This window comes from Martes martes (genome assembly GCF_963455335.1).
Source record: "Martes martes genome assembly, chromosome: 2".
Lineage (NCBI taxonomy): Eukaryota > Metazoa > Chordata > Mammalia > Carnivora > Mustelidae > Martes > Martes martes.
In genome coordinates this window covers 94903567-94929410 of record NC_137889.1, presented here as the reverse complement: position 1 = coordinate 94929410, position 25844 = coordinate 94903567, and the positions used below count along the sequence as shown (strand labels likewise).

The 25844-nt window shown below is 34.2% G+C and overlaps 1 protein-coding gene across 3 annotated transcripts in view; it reads right to left on the bottom strand.

Annotated features, from left to right (window-relative positions):
• GRID2 (glutamate ionotropic receptor delta type subunit 2) overlaps positions 1–25844 on the bottom strand; it is a gene marked incomplete at both ends in the record, with an annotated part of 1466807 nt that overhangs the window by 325193 nt on the left and 1115770 nt on the right. For all 3 annotated transcript variants that reach the window (XM_080796960.1, XM_080796959.1, XM_080796961.1), the window contains one exon: positions 14054–14251. In XM_080796960.1, the coding sequence (XP_080653086.1) occupies positions 14054–14251 (198 nt within the window). The remainder of the gene's footprint in view (positions 1–14053; positions 14252–25844) is intronic.

Sequence of the window (25844 nt, the reverse complement as noted above, 5' to 3'; positions counted from 1 at the left end):
CTCTGAAGGATATCTTTTGTTTTGTCTGTGTGATATCCATTCTTCCCTTATTCTAATTACAGCATTCCAGTTTTCCTGGGGACTCAGCCTTCCTTGATGCTTACTTCATGTGCTACATTGAGCCTCAGTGCTCAAGGTCGCCACATGGTTCCGGCCTGGCACCAAGGGCACTGCCTTTCCCGGCCTCCAGCTCAGCACTGACATGTCTGTACAACTGAGGTTCTTTGTTAGAACTGTTGGTAAAAGAGAATCTGTGTTCATACTGGGATAGATAAAAGAATGAAATCTAAATCTGGACCTGCCGAAAAGCCACTTTGCTAACAACAAAAGAAAGCCTGCCTGAGAATTGAGACAACACAAAGGAAAGCAGTGTTGAGAGATGGAGAGAGAGAGAGCAAGGCCTGAGGAAATGAGCCTGGATCTCCTTCCTAGATAGTTGTAGGCCACTCAACTGCCTTTTCTCCCTCCCTCCTTTCCTTCTTTAAAAAAAAAAAAAAAAAAAAATTATTTATTTTGAGAGAGACAGAGAGAAAAAGCACATGCACACACCAGTGGAGGATGGGGGGGGGGCAGCCAGTGAAGGGGTACATGGAGGGGCTAAAGCAGAGGGAGAGAATCTCAAGCAGGTCACCCTGAAAGGGTGGGGTGGGCCGATCTCATGACCCTGAGATCATAAGGGCCTAGCTGAAACCAAGAGTTGGACACTTAATGGCCTGAAAAATCTAGGTGCCTCCAGCTCTTTTCACTCCAGCTGGGTTGTCATTTGTAATCAAAGATACCTAATTAATTTAGCTTAGAAAATACAGGAAGGTTATTTTTAAGGTAGAGAATTCCTGATCCTGCTTTCAAGCAGTGAGGAAGGTGCAAAGATGTGAAAGAGACTGAAAATGTAAAAGAGATAAGAATAAAGGAAGGTAGAGAAGCAATTTAAATTTCATTCCATGCTGATTAGACTCAGATGTATCTGTCCACCCCAGATTCCTTACCTGAACTCTGGACTTGTATGTCAAATTACCTGTTTTATTTTATGTTTGGACAACTCCAAACAGTTTTTAAGAGAATCGGCTCTGAAGTCAAACAATTTCCACTCATATTCTAGTTCTTGTACTAATTAGGTGTTTACCTTAAGCAAGTTGCTTAGACTCTCTGTCCATGTGTTTTCTTATCTATGCAATGGGTTTAATAGTTGTAACGATTTCACAGACTTGTTATGACGGTTAAAGGAATCAGTGCCTATAAAGTTTTGGAACAGCACAGGGCTATTTTAAAACATTAATTACTATTTTTACTCATTTCCAAAATATTAGTTTTGATTCCACACTCCCCACTCTCTACCCAAATATTTCTTTCCTTAGTTTTCTCTATGCCAGTAAATGGTCCCATTCTCAATTCAATGATAGTGAAGTAGGAATGACTGAATATAATGAGCTATATAATCCGTGGACTAAAAGCTTAAAATGATAGTTGCAAAAGCCCAAGTTAAGCCTCTCAATAAAGATGGAAACTTCTTTCAAATAAGGCCAAACTGAGCAGGATATGATGGGTTGATTGACTGAATTAAAGAGCAACTAGATGCCATTGAAAGATTTTAGTTAAGGATGTGTTATGATGTAATGAAAGTCTGAAATGTCTTAGAGCAGGCATTGGACTGTTTTTCATTCTTTTAAGTACAAATATTTTCTAGATAGTGACGTTTCAGTGTTAAACCAAATGCATAAAATCTTTGCCTCAATTAAGCTTACATTTTATCAGGGGAAGACAAGTGAAAGAATCGATACATAGAGAGATGGTGATGGGTGTTACAAATTACAGTGAAACAGGATAAGGGAATAGGTAGTGCAGAGGGTAAGAGTTGTTTCAAATAGAGGGACGGTGGAAGTCCTCTCTCAACTTGTCAGCAGAGATTGGAAAAAATGATGTGGAGAAAGAGAGATGTCTAGGGAAGAGCATTGTAGGAAGAAGGGACCAAGGTACAAAAGGCCTACTTCAGCAAGTTTGACGTGGAGCAAGAAAGTCTGCAGGCTTGCAGCACAATAAAGGAGAGAGAGATAAATGAGTTCATATGGGGGGGGGGTGAGGAAAGTAGAAGATACAGATAATTTTAAGGATGGTTTTTATACCTTGTAGGATGGGAAGGTTATCAAATGGCTTTCAGCAGAAGAGTGACTGGCTGCTATGTTAAAAATATACTAAAAAAGAAAAAAAAAATCTTAGGAGAGACACTGATAAAAACAAACGAGCAACCCCCCCGCCTCAATAAATAAAAATATATTGAAGACAGTCCAGAATGGGAAAAGGGCAAATTATGGGAACTCTATGGCTACAATCCAAGGGAGAAAGGACGATGGCTAGAAGTAAGGTAGTGAATGGAGTCAGAAATGGGGAAACATGGGAACAAAGGAAGTCTTCTGTTGCTGCAGGGGCCTGAAGAAAATAAGACATAAAGCCTTGATTGAGTGAGAAGATATCTTTGGCTTTGCTCTTTCTCTTTGCTCTTTCTCATTTAATCTGTCAGCAAATCTTGCCAGCCTACTTTCAAAATATATGTTGAACTCATTATTATTATTTTTTAAAACATAGTACCTTAGGAAGATCTTACAGTCTAAAACAGCAGATAAGATGAGGCCCATTTGCCTTTCCTGGGACACATTCTTAATTCATTTTCTCAGTTAATCTTCACAACAACTGAATTCCACAGATATGGACACTGAAACTCAAAGAAATTAAAAACTCTCGGAGGCTCACATGGCTAACTATGTGATACCAGGACCCACAACTAATGTCTGTTTCAATCCAAAGGTCATGTGTTTCCACTAAGGATCAGAGGGTAAGTGAAAGGATTTGGAGGCTGAAAAGTAAGAAATCTAGGAACTAACAGTAGATTCTCAGTCTTTGTAGCAAACCATGAGCTTTTAATACTGAAAATTTAAAAATGTGTCAAGAATGGAGAGTTGAACTAGGAATAAAAATTCGAAAAGTATGGGCAATGCTTGTAATTGCAACAATGGAGATCAAAATAAAGAATCTATATCTAATGAATTAAGGACTTGGAGAATCCATGAAGGCTCTACTGATGACATTAGCTCCTATGGTATTGAAGTGAACCAGCTGGCCAGATGCCATGAACTTCCATAACAATAACCTATTATCCATGTGCAAGATCACAGAAAATGGGAATGGAGATGAACAACGGAGGCATAGAAAAATAGCAAGAAACTGAGGATGGCTTGGGCAAAAATTTAGCCTTATTTTTGAGTGAGAATTTCCAGAAAGTGAAATTACTTGTCACTTTCATGATTTACTAGAGGCCATGAAGTTTGTCTGTTTTATCAGATATTCAAGAAACCTGATTTCTGTTCTTATTGGTGAGACTCTATGCATGCCACCCTTCCATTTTGTTTTGTTTTGTCAATTGCATATGTGTGCTTTCTAAAGGAGACTTTTCTTCTCACCTCCACCAGACAGACTTCACAATATTTTCTTCTCATGCATTGAAAACCTTGAGACCTGTCTCATTATTCCCCTTTACCCCTAAACCTACCAACCTCCTAACAGATTTCAATATCTATGTAGATGTCCTGTACAGCAATCATTTGGGGCCATTTCTTAAAAATAGACTTTACTCTTTAAAGAAGTTTTAGATTTACTGGAAAATTGAGCATAAAGTACAAAAAGTTCTAATATACCACTCCCTTCCTCTGGTATGTTTCTCCCTGAGCACAGATTTGTTTGTTTGTTTGTTTGTTCATTTGTTTGTTTTGTTTTGTTTTGTTCTGTTATCAGCATCTTGCTTTAGTGTGGTACATTTGTTACAACTGATTTATCCAATACCAATGCATTATTAGCTGAAGTCTATAGTTTACACTGAGGTGCACTCTTTCTATGGGTTTTGGCAAATAATGTCATGGATCTATGACTACGGTATTATATAAAACAGTTTCACAGCTCTGAAAATCTCAGCGCTCCATTCCTTTGTCCTTCCTCTTGCCCCATTTTGGCCATTTTAAACTGCAATTCCTTTTGTCTCCTCTAATATTCTGCCATTATCTACAAGGCCAGCTCTACATTTTATCCCTAGAACTATTAGATTTCCTTCTCTGGTTACCTATATCCATTCTACTAGCTCTTTTATACTTTCAGTTATACTTTATCTGGTTTTCAACCTCATCTTGACAATCTGATTAATTTTTCCAAAATTTCATCCCGGTCTATCTCCCTAGTTATGACCATGCTTCCTTGAATATTTTGCTTTCCTTTCATCTCACTCCTTGCTAAGTTTATTCACCATCTCTCAACCTTGATATGGATGTTTTAATCTTCTCTGCATTAAAGAAAGTCATGCTTGTTTAGTGCCACATTACTCTTACACTTGGGCATTTAATCCCGGCTAAAGGAAGTCACACTATTGTTTAGACACACATCGCTGCTAGTCTCAGCAGCAATGAAAAGTGTCAGTCTTACATAAAAATTTGCTCAATCCTCAGCAACACTGATCCATCCTTTTATCTATTTTGATTTAGCAGTCACTATCACTTCCCTATTTCAAAGCCTCCCACTTTCTTGTAGACTATTTCATAATACCTGTCCCCATTACTGTCAACAGACTTCATCTCCTATTGTTATCAAGACATTTGAAGTGATGAGATATGATCTTTCTCAAGCTCCCAACCTCTTGTCTGTAAATTTAAGTACTACCAGACACATTCTTAAAATGTGTTTTTCAGTATCAAAGAAACATCTTTATCCCATTAAAACCATTAAAAGCAATTCTCAGTCTAAGCTTTTATTCTATTTTCTGTGGGATCTTTCACATGTTAACTTCCTTTTCTTATATTAAATTCTCATTCTTTATTTTTCTATCTCAGTTTATAATTATATTTAGGTTTCTCTTAATCCAAAAACAAACCAGCAAAAACTCCACCTAAACCAGTGACTTTCGAACTATTATCTCTTTCTCTTTATCCCCACCCAAACATTCTGGAAGTGTTATATACACATGTTGCTTCCACTTTTTCACTTCCAAATTTTTCTGGCAGTCTGGCTTCTTCCCCCACTTCTGCTACCAAAAGAGTTGTGGCTTAGGTCATCAGCGACTTCCAAAGAGCCAAGCTAGTAGACATTTGACAGTCCTTATGGCTTAGAAATTTTTGACATTGCTAGTCATAGCTTATTATTTTTTTAAGCTCGCTTAGCCTAACTGACCCCTTCTCCTGTGGTTTGGTCATGCTTCTCTGAATTATTATTATTTTTTTCTTCATTAACTCTTCTTTTTTCATCAGTTTTTAAGTGGTGGTCTTCTTCAGGGTTTTATCCTAAAATCAACTTTGTAATCTTACTGTACGATTTCTTCTTTGCAATCTCATACATTTTCACGCTGTCAGCTACCACTCATAGGCTTAGGGACTCCTAAATATATGCCTCTTTTTGGGCCATTTTGGTGAGGTTCAGAGTCCTCTCTATCTGTGAATATTCCACAAACATCCAACTCATCCTATCCTTGCTTTGAGTGCTATAAAGGCCTCCTTAATCTTGGCCTGCTCTCTGTGCTATTTCTCACCTTTTTGTCTTTGCTTATGCTCCTTTGTCTGTCAGTAGATATCCCATGCTTTTTCACCTGGATGATACAACTTATTATACTGTCATGAGTATACACATCTCTTCCTTTAGGAAATTTACCTCTACTTTATTGTCATGGCTTCCATAGTGCTCCGTGCGTGCCTCTAACGTTGAGCTTAACAGCACTGTATTGTAGTTGTGTTTAATGTCTCTGTTTCCCATTAAGTTAAGAGGGCCGTAAGGGCAAGAACCATGTTCTATGTATCTTTATGTCTCTAGTTTCTAACTTACTACATAGAATATAGAGACCACCAGTGAAACATGGTTATTATAGATGCTTTTATCTTATTCACACTTGCATTCCTCCATTGTACCTTGACTAAGGAATTAATACTTTTAACTGGCATATGTTTAAAAATATTTATAAATCAACAATGTAAATATATGTTTTTAATGAATTGATGAATTAAAATAACTGTGATAGAAATATATTTACCTTTTAAGACTACAGAACTGCAAAACTTCATATCAACCATTTAAAATGAGGAAACCTCTACAGCGCAGTGCAAATTATTTCTTCTGTTTAGTCTTGGGGGCACTTTCTTCCTCAGGAAATGACATTATTGGCACTGTAATCACTAAATAGTGTCTACTCTTATTATCAATTTCAATATTATATCTACCTTTGAAAATTTCTTTATGCTTGTGAAACTATGAAAGGTGGAAAAGGGACAAAAAAGCCCAGTATTGGTCCAGAAATTTAGAAATGGGAAATAATATTCTAAATAGGGCTATTTTAACTTTGCAACATTACTGTAATTAGTTGCATGCTAAGTATAAATATTTCATCCCAATTTTACAGATCTATAATTTACTCTACTTGCTCTTCCTTCTGTTCTGTTTCTTGAGTTCTGGCTTTATTCCATTGTTATATCTATTTTCCTTGGGGGTGAAACTCCTGCCATATAATATAACACTTGATATCAGTTAGGGTGAAGAAATATCAAACTTTTTTCTTCATATAACCTCCAAAGGAATTTTCAAACTATGTACCTCTCCATGTTTATAATTGACATATTACATTTACTTTTGTTTAGACAACTGCAAAGTGTGCAGTTTCTAGACAGAATTGGTCATATCTCTGTTTCTCTCAACCCCACCCCTTCCGTTTTTACTCTGCTATGTACTGTGAGCCTTACATGGATGGAAATCTGTACACTACTTTTTCCAGGCTCCTCTGCCATCTGGACTCTTCTTAATTTCCACCAGAGTGAAGCCGCTGAGGATGTCAAAAAGAAGAAAGAGCAGAGCCTTCTGTTTTAAATGGTTATTTCAGTGGCTTTAGCAGCAGTGGCAGGAGATGATCCCTGACTCTGGCGTCTGAGGCAGAGGCAGCATCTTCGTGGTGGCCCCAGTTAAGCCTTGTGTATCTTCTTTGGGAGGTACAGTCCACTGGACCATTAGTGACTCCTGATACCTTGATTATACTCCTTCTGTTTTGTTCTTCCATTCCTTCTAATGTCTTTGTGATCAATCCCTGTATTCAATCTCTTCTCTTTGCAATTTCAGGAGTGGTTTTTGTTTTCCTAACCAGACACTGACTTAAGTGTGTTCTGTTATAAATATTAAAAATTTAAAATAAAATTGTCAAGTTCTTCCTAAAAATGTATTCAACTATCATAGTAATTTAAACTCTCACTTTTCTCTAATAGGAGAAACATTTACATCATTTTTAAGAATTTTTGAACTCTATATTCCATTCTACCTTCACAAAAGTTTTATCCAAATATAATATAAATGCATGCCTAAAAGTCTTTTCTGGGTCACCAAATTATATTTTTTGCAACAAAAATATGTATGCAAATTAAATTTAAAATCTCAAATAACCTGTGACCAGAAATTTCAGGTGTAAAACATTTCTTCTGAGTTGAGTCATCATTATATTCGTATACAATATATTAATTCATGGGCCATAAAAGTGAAACTTTATGACATTGATAGAGCTTTTTTTTTAAAATTAATTTGAACATCCCATGAGTCAATATTAATTATGGTTTGGATGAAGTAAGGGTGAGCATTATGTTATATATTTTCATTTTATAGAAACCTTGTCCAAATGAATGAATAAAAGAAAATGTAAGGAGTATTGTGTTTGTTTTGTTTTTAGCAATGCCATTCAATTCCTTGAAATTCTTCCTTGCTATACATGGAAAATCACTGTGATCTCTTCATAAAAAAATATATATATATTTTTAATGATCTAGCATTTGACAACTTAAGTTTTATGCTCTTTTACTATTGCTTTTAATTTTTTTTAGATAAAAGCATCTGGCTTATAAAGGGATGTAGTGTCATCAGAGTTTCTATTGTGTCTTAGTTTGGTGCATAAGAGAATATTTATACCTAGAGCCACATGTCATAAAAAGATTTTGTATACATGAAAGATATGTCCTTATTTTATAAAGTAGGAGAGGGGTGATAATATAAAGGATAAGGGAAATAAGAAACACCAAGGTCATGTTTTCAGGTAGATGGTTTTTAGGAAAGATTACTTATAGAAATTGAGAATATGGAAATTTATTTCCTGCCATGCTACCTCTATCAGTTTCCCCCTTAAAAAGTCTTCTAGTACAATACAAGTAAGTTATGAACCTAAATAATAGAACACCCAGCTGTTTTCCTAATTTTTTTTGTATTTCTATTCTAAACTTTATATATTTATTAATTCATATATAATTTTCTCTCCAGTTTTTGTAATTTTGTACTTCACTTTTAAGCCAGAAGAAAATAATTTATCAGTCACATTAACTCACCTTAACAACTCCTCCTGTTCTGATCAGAATATATCTCTCAATTTTCTATTTTACACTGAAACATCTTTTGGCCAGACCTGAGTTCTCATAAATTTTAAGAGCATATTAATTATAGAAAGTTATAAAACTGTAAGGCAGATGAGAAATAGAGAAGACTTTGCCAAATTCTTAGTTTTTATTGTTGTTGTTTCTTCATTTGTTTTGTTTTTTAGTTTCTACATATAAATGAAATCATATGGTATTTGTCTTTCTCTGACTTATTTCACTTAGCATAATACCCTCTAGGCCCATCCATGTTATCAGAAATGGTAATATCTCATTTTTTTTTAAGGCTGAAAAATATTCCACTGTGTATATATACCACATCTTCTTTATCCATACATCTATTGATATACGCTTAGGTTGTTTCCATGTCTTGGCTATTATAAATATTGCTGCAATAAATAAAGGGGTGCATATATCTTTCTAAATTAATGTTTTCAGTTTCTCTTTAAAAAATATTTTATTTATTTATTTGAGAGAGAGAGAGAGATAGAGAGAGAGTGCATGAGCAAGGGGAGGGACAGAGGAACAGGGAAAAGCAGACTTCCTGCTGAGCAGGGAGCCTGACACAGGGCTCCATTCCAGGATTCTGAGATCATGACCTGAGCTGAAGGCAGAAGTTTAACTGACTGAACCACCCAGCTGACTCAATGTTTTCATTTTCTTTAGGTAAGTACCCAGTGGTGGAATTATTGGATCATATGATATTTCTATTTTTATTCTTCGAAGAGCTGCCATACTGTTTTCCACAGCAGCTGTTTTCTACATTCCCACCAACAGCATACAAGTGTTTCTTTTTTTCCACATCCTCACCAATGTTTGTTATATCTTCACTTTTTGATACCAGCCATCAATGTGAGGAACATTCTTAGTTTTTAAAATAGACTTCAAATATATATTTATGGGGTTATGTGCTCTCTCTGGCTGTACATTCCTCTCTAAAAGTTATGTTATGTACTGAACCCCTGACTTCTGGTTTTAATGGAAAGTCCCTTTAACATGAGATCAATCCAACTCAGAAACATGAGTGCCACCTCTGGAAAAATCAAATACCTCAGAAACTTTCCATGTTTCTTCTTTGACTCTTTTTTTTAATGTGATAGTCTGTCCATAGTCATCATGACAGACTCCAAGAAACATTCTTTTAATTTTGGTTTTCTCTTAGGAAGATAGACAATTAAGTGGACCCATGCAGTTCAACCTATGTTCTTTAAGGGTCAACTGTGTTTACTGTTATTTGAAATATACTTAGATTCATGAATAATGTCTACACTAGCAGAAAATTTATAATAGTAATACACTCATTTTTGTGGAGCTCTGTCATAACATTATTATGCCATTTCATCAGTGTTATTTTGCTTTACAGGGGTAAATAACCCTGAAGAAAATTTCAATCTGATGAACCTTGTTGGATAATCTAAATCACCTTATGATATTTTACTGATTATCATTTGTATAATTGAATTCATATTTTTAATTTTTGAAAATTAGAGCCTACATTTCTATTAGTAATATAATAAAGTTAAGCAAAATGTTATGTACCCTCAACATCTTGGCAGTCATTCTATGATGCTGACTGTTCTTTCCTCCTTAAAATGTCTTTCCTTGGCTTTCATAACACCACATTTTCTCCATTTTTTTTCCTTTCTTTGCCTTCTCCAACAAATTTTTAGGTAGGCTTATTCTTCTGCATCTGAGAAATATCTAAATATTTCTCAGAGCTTGGTCAGAATGGCCAAGTATCTCTGTGAATAAAATAAAAATCTTGCAATAAACAGAGTTACAACTTTTCTGGCCAAAAAGCATATGTCAGTTGCTTTCTTTAAGCCTAATTTTTTGCTTTCTAAAAGGACTGCACTGAGCTTTAAGTTATCATACAGTAATGGCATGCCCTTACATGAAAATGAGAACAATTAAATTGAATGTTAATGAAGACTAGCATACTATGCTTATGTGTGGTTGTTATATAATAAATTCTTAAAGCGTTTAAAGTTATACTTTTAAGTAATCTTTACATTAACATTCTTATATTCCTCACTTCAGAGATGAGAAAGTAAGTCTCAAGAATGTAACTAACTGGAATAAGCCCACAACTCTAAGAACAGCAACAACATTAGACTAATCCTCATGCTTTTTTATCATCAACTTGCATTTAGCAAATGAAGTTTGTTAGCAAAATAGCTCATTAAGAATTTTATGCATTCTCTATAAAGCAATTTTTATATTGCTTTTTAATGATGCCTGTGCTTTTCTTTATCCTTTGTTTTAACATAGTTGCTTATCTGGGTTCAGATCAGGTAGGACCTCTCAGAGATACAAAGGCAGAATACAAAAGGTTTGTGGGTTTTTAAAAGAGGAATATAAGATAAATTATCATAGTTTCAATAAGAGGAATGAGAATTGATCATTCCCTCTTTCCTACTGAAAATATTGATATTAATGTTTTTCAAATAAGATTCCATGTGTAATTGATTTAATAAATAAAACAAACTCAGGAAGATTTTAAAGGATATAAAAGTCGCATTATTATTTTTCTTACCACTACCTTCAAAACATTTTATTTTTTTCTCTTCCCCATGTCTTAGAAACAACTTATTCAGACCTTTTAGCTCTCTGAATATGTTTAAGTATTTCAGAAATAATTCTAGTTCTGGCAATGATCAGATAGTTTTTACTGAATTAACCCAACAAAGAATAACAATTACAAATTCTGTATCAAATTTAAAAACACAAATTAAAAAGACTGGAGATAAACCAAAGGAAGGAAGAAACTGAAGGGTATCTGGCTCTTGAAAAATGATAATTGCATTAGGTGAGATCCACTTTTATACGGTTTATTTATTGAAGACCCACCTCACTTTAGATGACAAGAGGTACCGGAGCTCAAACAGAAAGTCAGTGTCTTATAAGATTTAAGTGTCAGGAGATGGAGTCTGAGGCAGCCAGGGTGGCCAGAAATTAAAAGCAAATCACAGACAGGAGGGAGTCATGGAAGAATGAGCCAAAAATTTGTGAATAAGCTTCCCTCAAGTCCTTGGTTGACTCCTAAACTGCACATGCATGAGGATAACTTTTTAAAAAATCAGCAGAAAGCAACAACCAGAAGACTAAAAGAGCTGAACAAAGATTATAATTACTGCTTATGACAGGGAAGATAGAGATAAAATTTTGAGTCCCTCTAAGTCACAAGGGTTTGATGAAAACCACAGGCTTTTCATAGAAACTCCAGAAGGCTATGCTTAAGAACATAAGGATTGCTAAAACCAATTGATTTTCCCCCAAAACTAAAGAAAATAAAAAAGACCTGACTTAACAACATGTAAAACCAAAGCTCCACAAGTTCAGGGGAAACCTATAATAACTAGCTACTAAAACAAAAATCAGTCCTCTTCAGAGTATGCAATCTCAGAGACATAATCTCAAGTGTTCATAATGTATCAACCACAATGGTCAGTATTCAATCAAATGTGACAAAACAGAAATGAGAAGAATTAGAAAAATGTGATCTATGGTTAATAGAAAAAGCAGTGAACATAAGTCTATCTGGAGATGGCAAAGATGTTGAAACTGTAGCAGATAAGGACTTTGAAACACCTGTTATCAGTATGGTGAAGGATTTACAAGAAAAGATGATCATAAAAAGATATGGAATCTCAGAAGAGAAATGGAAATCATTTTTTAAAAAACTGAAGTTCTAGGACTAGAAAATAAGCTACCTAAAATTAAAAAGGTTACCACATGAACTTAGCAGAAAATTGGAGACTACGGAAGAAAGAATCAGTAAGCTTGAAAGAAGATCAAGATAAGTAATTTAAAGTAAAAGTCAGAGAGTAAAAATATTTCAAGAAGTTAAATAACACCTCAGTAACTTAGAGACAATATTAAGAGGTTCAACATGAATATTCTCTAAGCTTTAAAGAGAGAGGAGGAAGAGAAAAGAGTAGAAAAAATAACTATAGAAGAATTGCCAACATTTACTAGATTGTATGAAACTTATTTCGGAAACTCAGTGAATCCCTAGGAGTATAAATACAAGGAAAACCACATGTAGGCAGATCATAGTTACACATCAAAACATCAAAAATGAAAAAATAAATTGTAAAAAAAGCCAGCCCACACTAAAAAAAGGAACAAAAGTACAAATGGTATCTGACTTCTCATCAGAAGCAATATATGGCAAAAAGACTATAGAAAGACACCTTTAAAATGTTTAACACTGAGAAAAACTGTTAACTCAGAGTTTTATACATACTAAAAATATAATTCAAAACTGAGGGCAATACAGACATTTTAAGGTAAAAAAAAAAAATAGGTGAAAGACACTTATAGGACTACACTTCAAGACATTCCAAAGGAAGTTCTTCTGAAGTAAATGATGGCAGGTGAGTGAACAGAAATGTTGAACTAACTGAAAAACTAACTGAAAAACCTTAGAAACAGTGGATAAATGGTTAAATACCAGAAACTTTTTTTCTCTTTATAAAAAAGAACTGAAAGTTTAAGTTAAAAAACTATTACATTTTACTCTGGAGTTCTGAAATAATAATTATTATGACCACAATAGCATAAGGCTAGGGCAGTATAAATGAAATTATATTGTTACAAATTTATACCTTTTTAAAAATATGAAATGGTATGATATTAAACTAGATAGAATGTGATAAAAATACATATTGTAATCTCTATACTAGCCACACAAACAGAAATACAAAGAGATACAGTAAAAAGTCAAAAGAAGAAATAAAGTCAAATATGAAAAATATTCAATTAACCAAAAGAGAAGCAAAAAAAGAAAGAACAGAGAGAAAAATGGGACATACATAAATCAAATAGTGAATTACAAACCTGAAACCAACTATTCAAAATTTCATCAGGAAGACATAATAATTATAAATGTGTGAGCACCTAATAACAGATTAAAAAAAAAGAAGCAAAATCTGACAGAAATAGAGATAAACAAATAAAGAAGCTTAAGCACTCTTTGAAAAATCAAAGAACAAGGAGAAATATATCAGTAAGGATAGATCTACCTTACTTAGATCCTGAAACTAAATTATTAGCCCCTAATTGTTTTTTTTTTTTTGCAAATAACATTGCATTTTTAAAAGAAAGCAATGATATGAATTGTGTTTGTAAATTACATTGTGACGGGGCACCTGGGTGGCTCAGTGGGTTAAAGCCTCTGCCTTCGGCTCAGGTCATGATCCCAGAGTCCTGGGATCAAGCCCCGCATCGGGCTCTCTGCTCAGCCGGGAGCCTGCTTCCCTTCCTCTCTCTGCCTGCCTCTCTGTCTACTTGTAATCTCTGTCTGTCAGATAAATGAATGAAATCTTAAAAAAAAAAAATTACATTGTGACTTCAGTGTGTATCATATACTGACAAAATGTTTCGAGTGTAAATTTGGCAAAAGTAAAGCCTTTTATAGATACTTTTCTATTATATGAAATATTTTAAAATGTAGCTTTATTTTTCTCATCAGTTTTTCTCTACACAGAGTTCATAAAATAGTACTGGCTGCAGCTTTTGCACTCAACATTACCACTTAATCCTCTGCCTTGCACTTATTTTATACGAAATAAGCTTCTAGGAGTTACAGTTCAGTCATTGGTGATGGTTAGATAGGTAGATAAATAAATGCTTACCTTAAAGACTAGCTCTCCTACCAAGCCGTTCCATGTCCCATCTTCTTGTGGGCTTCCATACTTGTGATCCGGTGCAACATAAATTTCATAGTTAAAACCCAGGTAGTTAGATAAGGCATCCAAAACATCAATGGAGAAGCCTTGGTATTTCTTCGGCTTACCCAAGACATTTTCAGAGACCATTACAAAAGGTTCTTCCTACATGGAAATAAGAGAAATCCTTGATGTCAATCTACAGTGCTCCCTGAAACCAAAAATTAATTCTTCAAAGAGTTTTGCTTATACACAGCCTAAAAATTGCTTTTGAACTTTGAAAGAATTAACTTAGAAATATAACTTATGTGTTATTAATTCTAAGAATGTATAGTTTAACGAAAATTTATAACATAACATTTACTTGGAATTATTTGATAAATAATTTTGAAATGTAGATATAACCACACATTTCATTGAAAAAACAGCTTCTCTATCATTGCTATGAAAAATTCACTTAAGTTTTTGGCAAACTGTGTAATTTAGTAAATTTAGCAAATTGGTTTCTGTTTCTACATCTTTTACCATTTTGAGTTTTTGTCCTCTTATAGTTAACAAATAGTCTCCTTTCACTTTTTAGAACACCTGGTATTAAGGAAGCTCAATTGATTTGAAACATGCTGGCAGACTATAGAAAATTAGATAATCTACTCCTTAATTTCTTAAATTTGTTCAGAAACCTCTCAGAACAGTAATATTTACAGATAACCATATATACATATCTATATCTATATATATATATATATATATCTAGCCCTCCAGGTAGGTTAAAATCTATTCTGGGTTTAAGCCAGAAAACCCAAAGATTTTATCCTTGGATCATTTTTATTTAGAGACTCACAGATGAACCTTCATTGAGATGTAAAATAACACTTTACTTTGGCTTTTAGTCAAAGATCCAAAGTAAGTGCTTATAAAATCACTGCATCTATTATAACAATATTGTCCACCATAACATTCAGTTTTCCCCTAAAAATACCATGAGATAAATTTTTGAATTTTTCAGAGCCAAGAGGGTTTCATTTTGTGCCTACTTCTAAATAATTAAAATAAGATAACTAAGTATTTTTGTATCCCTTTTCACTTTGGACACCCAGAAAATCAGTTCTAAGTTTGAGGCTTATCTACAACTATGTTGATTTTGTGGTATTTGTAGTATTTTTTAAATTTTGGTTTTCTAAACTAGTGACACTTTCTCTTTTTAAAAATGTAGTCTTGGTCAACTGTTTATATCTTACCTCAGAGTAAAATAAATCAGTAAATAAATAGATAAAGGAGGTGACTGCTATTTGTTCCCCAGTAGTTGTTCTCTTCCTCACTAATTATATATATTATGTATATGCATATGCATATGTATATCTCTATTATCTATCTATCTATCTATCATCTTTTTATATTAGCACCTGAGAAAAAAGACAATCTATAGTCTCCTTTTAGGCAAGGTGAGAGCATGTGACTAATTCTGACCAATGGAAAGTAAGCAGGTGTTTTGTGCAATTGTTCTTTCATCTTTCCTCTTTTTTTCCAGCTGGAGTGAACACATAATTTCTGGGGCTCTGGTAACTGTTTTAAAGCACACAGAGTGGAAAAATAAGATAGAAGAAGTCTATGCCCTTGAGATGTGAAATGCCAAACCAGACTGCAACTTTCTAGGATTCTAGAACATAAGAAAAAAAGAAATTTCAATTTTTTTTGTTGTCAGGCTCCTGATTGTTTTTCCATTACAATACTATTTGATGCTAATGAACACTGATAGATCAGTAGAAGAGAGGTTTTGGGAATGGATAAAAATTTCAAGTTATACTGATTTGTTTAATCTACATGATGTCAAATGAGAGAAAAGTAAAAATTCAATCAATCCTTTAATATTATGTGTAAAATATAGAAAATCTTGATGATTCTAAATATTTATGTATTTTAAAATGTATAGTAATCTTTCAGATAATTGGCAGAATTTGTTACCAAACATTCAGTTATACAGACAAAACACAGACCTAGCCAACGACTATGCAATGCAATGTACAAATACTCTGAAGTAGGCCATGAGGTCATTAGAATCAGAATGAATTAAATAAACTCCAAAAAGAAGATCATATTCAGAAGCATGCCAATAAGATTAAGAAATTCTGGAATTTTAGAGTTAGAATTAGTATACATTTTAAACATTTATTTATTGACAAACCAAAGTAAAGATGATTCATAAGAGACCTTATTTGATTGATTCCTTTATCAGTAATTTTGAACCATATATATTCTCTATTTATCCATGGTCTTCAAAATCTAATAAACCTTTAAAGTTAAACAGCAATTTAATAAACAGAAAGCTGAATACTACCCTTAAGGATGATACTTAAACAATTAAGAATACTAATTAAATGTATTGTAAAACTAAAAGATCTATCTGGCAAAATATTATCCCAGTGTATGCTTTGATATGAAATATTGTTTTTTTAATTTTTACTCCTATCTCATTAAAACAGTTGTTGAATATGCTAAATTATATTTCCTTAATATGCTAAATTTTCCTCTCAAAATTATTTGTAATTCCAATATTATAAGTAAATACCCAGGCAAATGGATCCTTTCAAAGTTTTCTTGCCAGAGTCTGGTCCCAGAAAAATCAGCTAGAATTGATTAAAGGTCTAGAGTAAAAATGGCTATCCTTATGGTTCTTTTACAGAGGATTGATGAATTACTAATGAACATGTTCTTCAAATTTTATGACCCAAATAAACTTTTATTACATGCTATCACTTCTCTTCTGAATAGATGTTTTTAGACTTTGTTTTTAAGCTCTTTAACAGATTAGGATCACTATTTGTACATGCTACCTCAGACCAGTTATGCTTTATGAGGACAATCAACCAATACATTGGACAGGTAAACATAGCAATAGAAATTAGATTGAAGGTCGAGGACCTACAGTAGAAAAAATACTTCCCTATGGCAATACTGAACGTGGTTGAATCACTTTTATCTATGTACCTATTTCCAAAATTTCTTCATTCATTGACTTACCTATTTAACATGAATTGAACAGCTACAGCATCAAGTTACTACACTCAGTATAGTTAATGTAGTACCCACTATACTCGATACTGTAGAAAGTCATGGCCACCACTTCCAAAATAATCACAGTTTGGAAAAAGCCACATACTCCAAAAATATAACATAAAACAAAAGCAACATACACTGTAACTATTACACACAAAACACCAGAGAAATACAACAGAAAGTATTCAAAAGAAAAGAAAAGGAAACCTTCATTTTGAGAATTACTGGCTATGGACTATTTTAACAGATAAGAAAAATCAGGAAGAAAAATTTCAACTCAAGATCACACAGAAGGTTACAGAACAGAAAGTCATCATAAATCATTTTACTTCAACTCCATCTCTCTGGACCTCAAATTTTTCAACCCTTGGATTAAAACCTTGGTCTTCATAATTTGTCTCAAATTTTAATGCAATTTAAAGTGGTATGAAACTGGAAGAGATTCCAGATGCAGGCCAGAAAATAAATAAATAAATAAATCCATAGTACTCTCCGGAGAAAATATCTGCATTTGAGGTCTTACATTATTCCTTCAATTAATTGTTTAAACAATGTTCAAAACAGAAGTCAAAGATACCATGTAAAAGGAAATTCTATTTCACATATACAAATGCGGAAATAATATACAAAAGAAATAGATCTTTCAAGAACTCTGACACTGAAATCTTCAGATCCATTTTATAAAAATTGTGTTACCATGCTAGAACACATTGACAAGGGTCAAATTGACAGGAAATTGGAAAGCACATGAAGTGTCATTGCACAATCTGAAAAGAACGGAACAGAAATTTAAGAATCAGTAAAGAGAATGTCCAAAGTTAAGAATTTAATAACTGAGTTAATCAGAAGATTAGAAACAGATGAAGAGAGAATTAGTGACCTGTAATACTTCAGAATTAATACCCATAGTGCAAAGGAATAAACAACTAGAAAATCTCAAAGTAAAGAGATGAGAAGCTGAAAGAGAAATAGTCTGATAATCTCAAATATTGCTAAGGATATGAAGAAACAGGAGCTGTCATTCACTATTGCTGGGTGTTTAAATCGGTTCAATACTTTAGAAAACGTCTTGACATATCCAGCAGATAATGGAGATATTTACAGGAAACTTAGTTTTGCCTGTTTTTGAGTGTTACATAAATATTTATCTAGCATGAAGATATGTACAACAATGTTCCAACCATTTTACTCCTTGGGTATGAACACTTAAGAGAATCCTGGGCACCAAAATATATACCCAAGAATGTTTATAACAACACTGTACACAATAGCCCAAATCTGGGAATAATAAAATTCCAAATGTCCATCAATGTGGAAAAGATAAATCTCCCATGGTATATGGATCCAATGTAATACTAAATAGCTTAAAATTTAAGAACCTGGAGCTATACACAATAGCACAAATGGACTTTTAAAAGAATAATGTTAGGTGAAAAAAAACAATACTTGAAGAAAACAGTCTGATTCCATTTTTTAACATTCATAAACAGGTAAAGTTAACTGTGTATTTAAGGATTTACATGCAGGTGGAGATACAATAAAGAAAATGAGGGAAGTGATCACCTCTGGGTGATTAGCTCTGAGACTCCGGGGAGGATATCATCAGAAAGATGCACAAGGAAAGTTGGCTCCTGTGATAATGATAGCCTTCTATTTTTTGATCTGGACAGTGGTTGCCTGGTTGTTACTTTATTTTTCATTAATTAATGGTCTGAGCTTTTTTCTGTATGGAAGTAATATTGCAATATAAACAAAAATGAAGAAAAAGTATGTTAAGTGAGACCAGATAATGGAGGGCATTGAAGCCATAAGTTTTTGCCTTTTATTTGGAAAGGAGCTGGAAATTTGTGGAAGGGAAACAGACTGATCAGAAAGTAATTTTGAGAACAACATATAGAATGACTTGTGGCAGAAGCAAGGTCTAGGGGTCCTTTGCAACAATGCAGATGAATGACAGGAGATTATAGCCTGTGCCTATTTAACATATATTTCCAAAGTATATGCAGGTGGCTTTGAGTCTCGTATTATAGTGATGGCGGGGTGGGGAGGAGGGTAGGAGAGGAGGGAAGAAATGATAAAATCCTGCCTTTAAAATTCATTTTCCAGCAATTAGTTTCAAAGAGCATTAATAGAACTGAGCTTAAGCTGGTGAAAACCTGTCCACCTATTAAGAGAAAATAAATTGCAGATTTCGATTTGCTGATCATTTGGATGACAGATTCTCTAAGCACAATCCACAGCAACTGGAATAAACAAAGCTTTCACAGAATGCCTGTAGTTTATCAACCTAAGCACATTAGCATGAGGATCCACAGACCTGCTTGTAGAAAAGAGTATTTCAGTGGTTTGATAATTTTCATATTAGCAGGGATTTATTCACATCACTTGTTGGGTTATTAGATAATAACTTCATAATTCTGAATTTGTATTCAGTCACTTAAAAAATCTCATGCTAATTGCTTAGTTGATTTACAACACTGTTTGCCACTTGCAGATTTTGTAGTTAATTCCCGTATTTTAATAATTATGCAATATTGTTTGCTAGTGATAGAGTTGGAAAAAAAGCATCTGACATTGCTGATAGGTTCAAGCGACAAGCTCTATTGCCAAGGCTTTCCGAGAGCTGTTTAGAGGTTTTGATATGCACAACCTCACAGAACACCAGGATGGCCAAAACTAGGAATGAGTCACTAGAAATTCCTTACAATTCTGCTCACACGTGCAGCTCAAAGACATTAAAAAGGGAACAAGAATATTTCTTAATGGCCTGTTTAAAAATTTTTTTTTCCTCATAAAACATGCCTCTGGCCAAAGCAAACAAGAGTTGTCTTTATGCACAGTGTGAGCTTATATTTTGCTTAGGGATGACACATTCCACTTTGATATGGGCAAAACTAATGACCACCGTTCTCCTTGGAAAGGCATCATTATTTTTTATAGACCCACATACGAACATTTGAAACTTCTCTAAGTTACAAAGGCTAATGGTATGGAATTTGCTATTAAAAACATATCGAGATACCAGGATGGTAAAACAAACATGAACAACCTCTACAGAGGAATAAATAATCTGGGTAGTGTGAAGAAAAAGAACATCTGAGTTGTGTGGAGAGAAGAAAAGCGGTCACAGGGCTATGCAATGAAAGTATCTTTTAAAAAGCTTTTGCAAAAAAAATTTATGGAGGAGCAAATATTTAGAAAATATCACACTAACATATCTTTCAAAATCCTTGCAAAGTATTTTTATCATGCAACATTCAAGTTACAAATCATAGAAGTAACTTTAAAAAGCAATCCTAGGGATCCCTGGGAGTCTCAGTCAGTTAAGCGCCTGCCTTCTGCTCAAGTCATGATCCCAGGGTCCTGGGATCAAGTCCCACATCAGGGCTCCCTGCTCAGCAGGGAGTCTCCTTCTCCCTCTCCCTCTGCCTGCCACTCCACCTGCTTGTGCTCTCTCTGTCAAATAAATAAAATCTTAAAAAAAAAAAAAAGCCATCCTAACTTTCTAAAACCATATCTTATTATTTCTGATTCTTATTTTGTAAATAATTAAATGACAAAAAAATACTTTAAATTAACATGAAGTTAAGGCTATTAGAATGCAAAGTAATTCATTTTAAAAAATAATATATTTGATTTTATACATTGCTTTCAAATCCTGAAATGGTTACATCTTAGTGACTTACAGGTTAAATGGAGAGTGACAAAATGAAACCAAAAAGTGTTCATTTTGTCTTCATGAGAATCTAAAAGAAATATAGAATGTGGTAACAGAATACAAGGTTACCAAGGACAATATGCAATCACAAAAATCCTAAGTACGTTAATTCTCATTTATTGATTTTCCCTAGTCTGCACTTGAAAATACGTTTTGGGAGACTAAGATTTTATGGACCATATGATTATCATATACAAACTTAGAAATACCAGGCTCTCAATTTGCTTTCTGACCACTAGATGATATTTTTTGTTTGTTTGTTTGGCCCAAATCTTCATTATTTTGCTCAGCTTAACACCTATGTGAATACCCACATGCAAGAGTCAATTCTATTCTATAAGCATTATTAAAAGTTTACTAGGTGCAGAGTACTTCATAAGCACAGTTATCCCAAAAAAAGGTATCAAGAACATGTTTTGAGATCTAGCATATTGCAACTGCAAGAAGTGAGTGGCTATACCAAACATAAGAAGTCTACAAAAATATTAAACTGAAGGACTTGGTAGCATTTGACTTCAGAATGATGATATTTACAAACTCTCTTGTTGATATATCATGTTCCTGTTAAAATATCGCCGAGAACAGTAATACTAATAAATGTCAGCAGAACCTTATAAGACTCTTTTTTCATCAAGATATAAAAGCATTTAATAAATGTAGACTAACTCTAATTAAATACCAGAACATAATGAAAGCCATATAAAATTAAACTTGGAATGTTTATGACTAGTGTTTTTTTGTTTGTTTTTTGTTTTTTGAAAGAGAGAGAAAGCATAAGAGTGAGCAGGATTATGGAGACGGGCAGAGAGAGAATCTTAATCAGGCACACCCAGCATGGAGCCCGATGGAGGGGTCAATCTTATGACCCTGAGATCATGACCTGAGCTGAAATCAAGAGTCAGATGCTTTAACCAATTGAGCCATTCAGGCATCCCTGACAAGTGGTATTTTTAACCAAAATAATATTACTTACAGGAACATAGCAGAAATACATATTTTTTAAGTCATTCAAAAGAGTGTTAATGTTGGGTTTTATTTAAGAATGTGCTAGTGAATAAGCAAGCAAGAAACAGACATCTCTATCCTTCTAAGCCTACATCATAATAGGAGCAATAGACAATAAATAAAGTAAGTATTATATATGTTATGTCAGGTGGTGATAAGTACTGTAAGGGATAATGAACAAAATAATGAGAACAAAAAGCATGTGAGAAAAGGCAGTACCTTCAATCAAGGAAGAGCCTCTGTAGAAAGAGCATTCCAGACTGAAAAAAGAGTAAGTGCAAATGTGTCAGGCAGGTGTTTCTCTGCCATGTGGGAGAGAAGAGGACACTGGTGTGGCAGGAACCCAGGGAGCTAGAGTCAGATAGGGAATGTTTGAGAAGTAATGGGTGGGTGCCAGATGGAGCCTAAACAGAGCTTTTAAACTTGTAATGACTTGAGCTGTTAATTCCACTGAGACAGACAGCCTGATGGGTTCCAGGCAGGGGAGGGACATGATCTAATATGTTTAACAGTTTACTGGACAGTTGACATTTACTATTGATGAAAGATTGGAAGGAATAAGACAGAAGCTAGGAGATCAGTTACGAGTCCTTTGCAGTAAACCAGAAGTGAGCTGATCATAACTTGATAGGAAAATGGATTTGATGAGAAATTATTGGATTCTCAGTAGCTCTTGAAGGTAGAGCTAATGGGATTCATGGATATACTGAATGTGAGGTTTTAAGTTTTTAGTGAGAAGCCATGTAATGCTATGCCATACATCCTAGAGACCCTCAGTAGAGGCATCAGTCTTCAGAAGAAGATGGACTTCTGAGACTCTCCTTGAAGGTTTTTTATTTGGGGTATGTATCAAAATTCTATTAAAGGAATTCAAGTTTTCTTTTTCTTTAAAATAGTTTATTTATTTATTTGAGAGAGAGCAACAGAGAGTGCACAAGCAGGTGGGGGAATCAGCGGAGGCAGACAGAGAAGCAGACTCCCCACCGAGCAGGGAACCCGACATGGAACTCGATCCCAGGACTCTGAGATCATGACCTGAGCCAAGGGTAGACACTTAACTGACTGTGTCACCCAGGTGCCCAGGAATTCAAACTTTCAATCAATAGACTAAAGTCTTCAAGGTGAATGTTCAATATGGAATCAAAGGTAGTATTTTGTAAAAACCTACAGTACTGAACACAAAATTAATACACATTCAAATTTAATAGAAGAAAACATGAAAATGTGTACTTTCTTTTTTTTTTCCTGCATATTTGTACTCATATAATCAGTTAAAAGGGAAATTATATTTATTGGAAGCAACTGCAATCATTAAAATTATCATCATCTTTTTTTTAAAGATTTTATTTATTTATTTGAGAGAGAGAGAGAATGAGAGAGAGAGCATGAGAAGGGGGAGGGAGGGTCAGAGGGAGAAGCAGACTCCCTGCGGAGCAGGGAGCCCAATGCAGGACTCGATCCAGGGACTCCAAGATCATGACCTGAGCCAAAGGCAGTCGCTCAACCAACTAAGCCACCCAGGCACCCTATCATCATCTTTTTTTTTTTTTTTTTTTTTTTAAAGATTTTATTTATTTATTTGACAGAGAGAGATCACAGTAGACAGAGAGGCAGGCAGAAAGAGAGGGAGAGAGGGAAGCAGGCTCCCTGCTGAGCAGAGAGCCCGATGCGGGACTCGATCCCAGGACCCTGAGATCATGACCTGAGCCGAAGGCAGCGGCTTAACCCACTGAGCCACCCAGGCGCCCCCCTATCATCATCTTTAAGATTAAATTTTAAAGGGACAAAATTCAATAGCAAACACTGAGAGTGAACTATTTATTTTTATTCTCTTAACACACCTTTGGAAAATACAAAAATTAAAATAAGATGAGTTATTTTATTTATTGCTCATCAGACTGGCAAAGATTAAAAAGAATGTTAATGGTTACCAACAAGCGTGTGAAGAAACAGGCTTTCTTATACACCACTTATGTGAGCTAAAATTGCAACAGCTTTTCAAGAAAACAAATTCACAGTAGGAAAGCAAATGTCTCAAATTTTCATATTATTTCTTCTGGTAATTTTACATAAGAGGGTAATCATAAATAAGTACAAGTATATATCTAAAAAAAAGTTCAGTGCAACTTCTGCAGTGAGAACTTGAAAACAAAGAAAATGCTCAACGATTATAGATTTAAAAAAAAAAAGTATCTGTATGATCAATGACTACACAGCACATTCAGTCGTCAACCTCAGAGTCTCCATGCCCTGGCACCTAGCCCTCTGCTCAGAATTGGGCTGCAAGTTGTTTTCTTAAACCAAGAATAACATTTTTTACATTTGGGATTGGTTTGTTTTTGTTAGTCTTCTAGAGAGATTAAAAATATCACTTTAAAAGCATTGTTTTCCTTTGCATTCCCATATATTTCAGTGAATGGGAAAGAAAAATGTTGAGTTTCAGTTGGCATGTTGGGAATTATATACAAGGGTAGACAAATTAATGGAAGTCTGAAGCAAGCATAAAGATAATTCATCAAGTAGATGGAAGAAATATTGATCACATTTGCTGTATAAAAACTATTTACATTAAGAATATTCATTCATATATTGCTAAATAGGAAGGAAATGTACAAAACTACTTGTGAGTGTGTGTGTCTTAATTCACGTTATAACAAATCACCATGAACTAAGTGGCTTAAACAATACTTATTTTGTTCTGGAGGCTAAGAAGTCTGAGAACAAGGTGTCAATAAATTTAGTGCCTAATGAGGGGTTTGGTTGCCCCACCTCATTTGGCAGAGACCGGAGAGATCATCATTCTTGTGTCTCTTCTCATGCCCTACTTGCTCTCAAAGGCCTCACCTAAAAATACCATCACATTGGGGATTAAGTTCACATGAATTTTCCGTCCATAGCAATGTGTGGTTTAAAATTTGAAAAATAATGATAGTAATAATAGCAGCAAAGATCTGTATACAAATTACTACATGCTGGGCATTTTTCAAATGCTTTTTGTATATTTTTGTATATTTATGACCAATAGGCCTGTGAGTTTAGAATCATAATTATCTCCATTATTATGAGTAAAGTAATTTCATTTTGTTTAGTTAGTAAGTGACAGACACCAAAATTTTAGTAAGTTTGTGATGGAGGAATTACAAATGATTTGTTATTATTTTTCATTTTTCACATTTTCTAAGTTTTTGTTACTGAATATTTAATACTGCAACACTTGTTTTATACATCAGTCTAAATTATCAGGGGGAGGACAGGGTTAGAAATAAAAATTTGTTTGTAGTTTTCAAGAAAGCAAATGAAGTCATTTAGGTTTAAAGAGTCAAAAATGGAATTCCTGAAGAAGACACTCTAGTGAAAGAGGTAGAAGAACAGAGAGGTCAGAAGAGAAACAGCAGAAGACACTGCTAGAGGACTCAAGAGAGGGCAGAGCTTCAAGGAGTAAGTTGGCAGTGGTTTCTAACATAAGTAATAGGTACAGAAAGATAAAACCTGAAAATGTCCATCTCATTTGTCAAGTATGAGATCATGATGACCTTTTGAAAAGCACTTTCTTTGGAGAATTCAAGATAGAAACCCAATTTCAGGGGCTGGAGAATAAAAAAAAATGAAGTAGACACAAAACTAGCCTCAGACACTGACATGAGAAAGAATTAGTAGAATAAAGGGAGTTCAAGGTCAAAGAATGTTTTTTTACTCAAAACATACTTCAGGTGAAGGGAAGAAGCAAATAAAAAATACCAACAATAATGAGGCCTGTGCTCATTCTTATCACTTGACATTCATCACCTCACGTAGTTCTTGGAATGCTCCAGTGTTGTTATTGCCATTTTATAAATAAGAGAACTGAAATTTGGAATAGAATAAATAATGTGCCTGCGTTCACAAACTAGTGAGAAAGATTGAAATTTGAATCCGGTGTTGTCTGATACTAAAGTCTGTATTTTTAACTATTAATTTAGCCTGCCTTTATCTGTATTTGGG